The sequence below is a fragment of the Mandrillus leucophaeus genome, unplaced genomic scaffold (genome assembly GCF_000951045.1).
Source record: "Mandrillus leucophaeus isolate KB7577 unplaced genomic scaffold, Mleu.le_1.0 Scaffold242, whole genome shotgun sequence".
NCBI classification, from domain to species: Eukaryota; Metazoa; Chordata; class Mammalia; order Primates; family Cercopithecidae; genus Mandrillus; species Mandrillus leucophaeus.
Genome location: NW_012102499.1, coordinates 3,186,235 through 3,188,722, shown reverse-complemented (window position 1 = coordinate 3,188,722; position 2,488 = coordinate 3,186,235). Strand labels below are relative to the sequence as shown.

Here is a 2,488-nt window from a genome sequence, read left to right as displayed (position 1 = left end):
GTTCTAAAGAAGTTCGGATCAAGCATCCCTAGAACCTTCCACGAGAGGAGCTCAAATATGCTTTCCCTGGAGAATGTGGGGAATTATCAGGGATACAGACAGGAGAATGGCCCAAAAAATCATCTGTTGCATGATAAAGAGACATCTTCAGATGAGGATCCGAGGTCTAACTCTGAGAGAGACTTGGACACTCATATGATGCATCTGTCAGGGAATCATTCAGGGGAGAGCCTAGGTCAGAAACAACTTGAAAATGCCCTGACAGTACATTTGAGCAAGAAATTTGAGGAAATCAATGAGGGTCGAATGCCTGGGACTGTGCATAGTTCATGGCATTCAGTCAAGCAGACGATGTCTCTTCCTGAGGAATCCCACAGCCAAATAAAACATCGAAATTTGGCAGCATTGGTGAGTGAGGACCACTGCGTTGATACTTCCCAGGAGATTTCCTTCCTTAGTCCCAACAAACAAAAGATGTTGGAAGCCCATATTAAATCTTTCCATATGAGGATGCTGTGGGGCCTTCCCCGCAAGATCCTTGAATCCATAGAAATCTTCAAATCGAAAGAGGATCTTTCCACTTCCTTTTCCCATTTCGACATTCCATCCTCAGCCAGCTTTATTTCTTGGGGAGATTCCAAAGTTGGCGTCTCTAAGTTTCGTAGACGAAGCTCTTTTCAAGGGGAAAAGTTGGGAACAACAAGTTCAGTCCCTGTCCTCGATGGTCCTCATCCTGTCACCTCACCTGTCGGCAAAGAAGGGCAGGACACCCTGAGAAGACAATATTCTGATACTGACCATGACTTTATAGAGTTAGATTCCGAAGATGGGGCCTCCGCGCTGCTTAGAAGAGGCACTGCAGATTTTCAAGGAGAAATATTAGAATCAACAAACTCATTACCCATCCTTGGTCATTCTCCCCTCGTCACCTCACCTGTCGACCAAGAAAAGCAGGTGACCCTGGGAAGAGAATTCGCTGATACTGTTAATGATCTTACAGAAAGTGTCCCAACAACTGAGGATGGCGGACAGACTTTTCTGCCCCCCGCACATAGCATCATAGATGAGGTCAGTCAGAAACAGACTGTACCGGCCAGTAGATCCAGCGCAGAGCTGCCCATAATGCAAGCTGGAGTTGGCCGTGAGTCAAAGGATAAGAGAGAGAGTGCCAGTAATAATGTTAACAGGCTTCAGGGCAGTAGAAAGACCTTTCCTGTCACCAATGGGTCGAAGGAGATGTTCAAGGAAGAGGAGACCTGTGCTCTTCAATCACAAACTAGGAACAACTTGACATCCAGCAAGTCAGGAAGCTGCTCAGTGACAAATGTGAAAACAAGCACATCTCATGAAACTGAAATTTTCCCACCAAGAGTATCAGTTCCCCAAGATCCTAAATCATCATATCTTAAAAATCAGATGCTGAATCAGTTAAAGTTGGTCCAGAGGAAGGATAGCCAACCTCAGAGCCATTTCACTGACACGTCTATTGCCTTAGAGAACTTGAGTTCCAAGGACTTACTGACTCATCCCCAGGGCATCTCCAGTGGGGATATGGGAACTTCCCAGGTGTTGCATGTCCACTTGGAAGACAGAGGGATCTGTGTGGCACAGCAGCAGGAGCCCAGGGTCCCTACCCATGTCTTACAGAAGTGTCAAGTTAAGAATTTCCCACCAGCTATAAAGAGAGTGAGCCCTAGGAGACCCAAAGGAGGAGAGCTTGGTGGGGGGGATGCAGGGTTGGAGACATCCCAACTCAGGAGAAAGAGCCACGCTATTCATAACAAGACATCAGGGGAGGTGCTTGGGAGCAAATCTTCCCCAACCTTGAAAACACAGCCTCTTCCTGAAAACCTTTTCAGAAAGTGGATGAAGACCTTTTTGCAGCGGTTTAATAAACCCAGCATAACAGATGAAGAGCAAGAAATTTCTCGGGCAAAGGGTAGCTCCCTGTCGTCATCTGTGCAGAATAGAGGTCGAGTTACAAGAAGAGCTGCCTTTATTGGGACTACTGAAGCTCAGAAAATTAGGAAAGACACTAGGGATTCCCCAGAGGTGAAGCTGGGGCATAAGCGTGGGATAGATGTCACCTGTCCCCAAGAGCCTGTTTCCTTCCCAGTGGAGCTTGGGAAAGCTCAGCACAACCCAGAAGTGCAGGTCACAGCAGAGCCTGTCCTGGGCTATCCCTGCAACTACATGGCTCCCTCCTGCAAACTGACATGTACCAAATCTTGCAGCCAACAAGCTGTCTTTGTTGGCCAGAATTATCCTACAAGGATTAGACAGAACACAGACAAGGACAGACAGCCTGAGAAAGTTGAGGCATTTAAGGGGAAGCTATTGTGTCAAAGGCATCCCCAATCCGTTACCCACAAGGAAGCCTATGCCACATTCAAACCCCACTTGCCGGCATCAGGTCAGCCTGGTGTGTCCAGCCGTCCCGACCAGTGCTAAAAGCACTGTGTTCAGTGATGTGCCTTTACTAACTAGA

General features: G+C 47.5%; 1 protein-coding gene across 1 annotated transcript in view; it reads left to right on the top strand.

Annotated features, from left to right (window-relative positions):
- Positions 1 to 2,479, top strand: part of LOC105541651 (spermatogenesis-associated protein 31D1-like) — a gene marked incomplete at its 3' end in the record, with an annotated part of 37,537 nt that extends 35,058 nt beyond the window's left edge. Inside the window, 2 exon segments of the mRNA XM_011982790.1 lie at positions 10 to 2,370; positions 2,372 to 2,479. Coding sequence (XP_011838180.1) covers positions 10 to 2,370; positions 2,372 to 2,479 — 2,469 coding nt within the window.
- Positions 2,480 to 2,488: the final 9 nt, after the last annotated feature.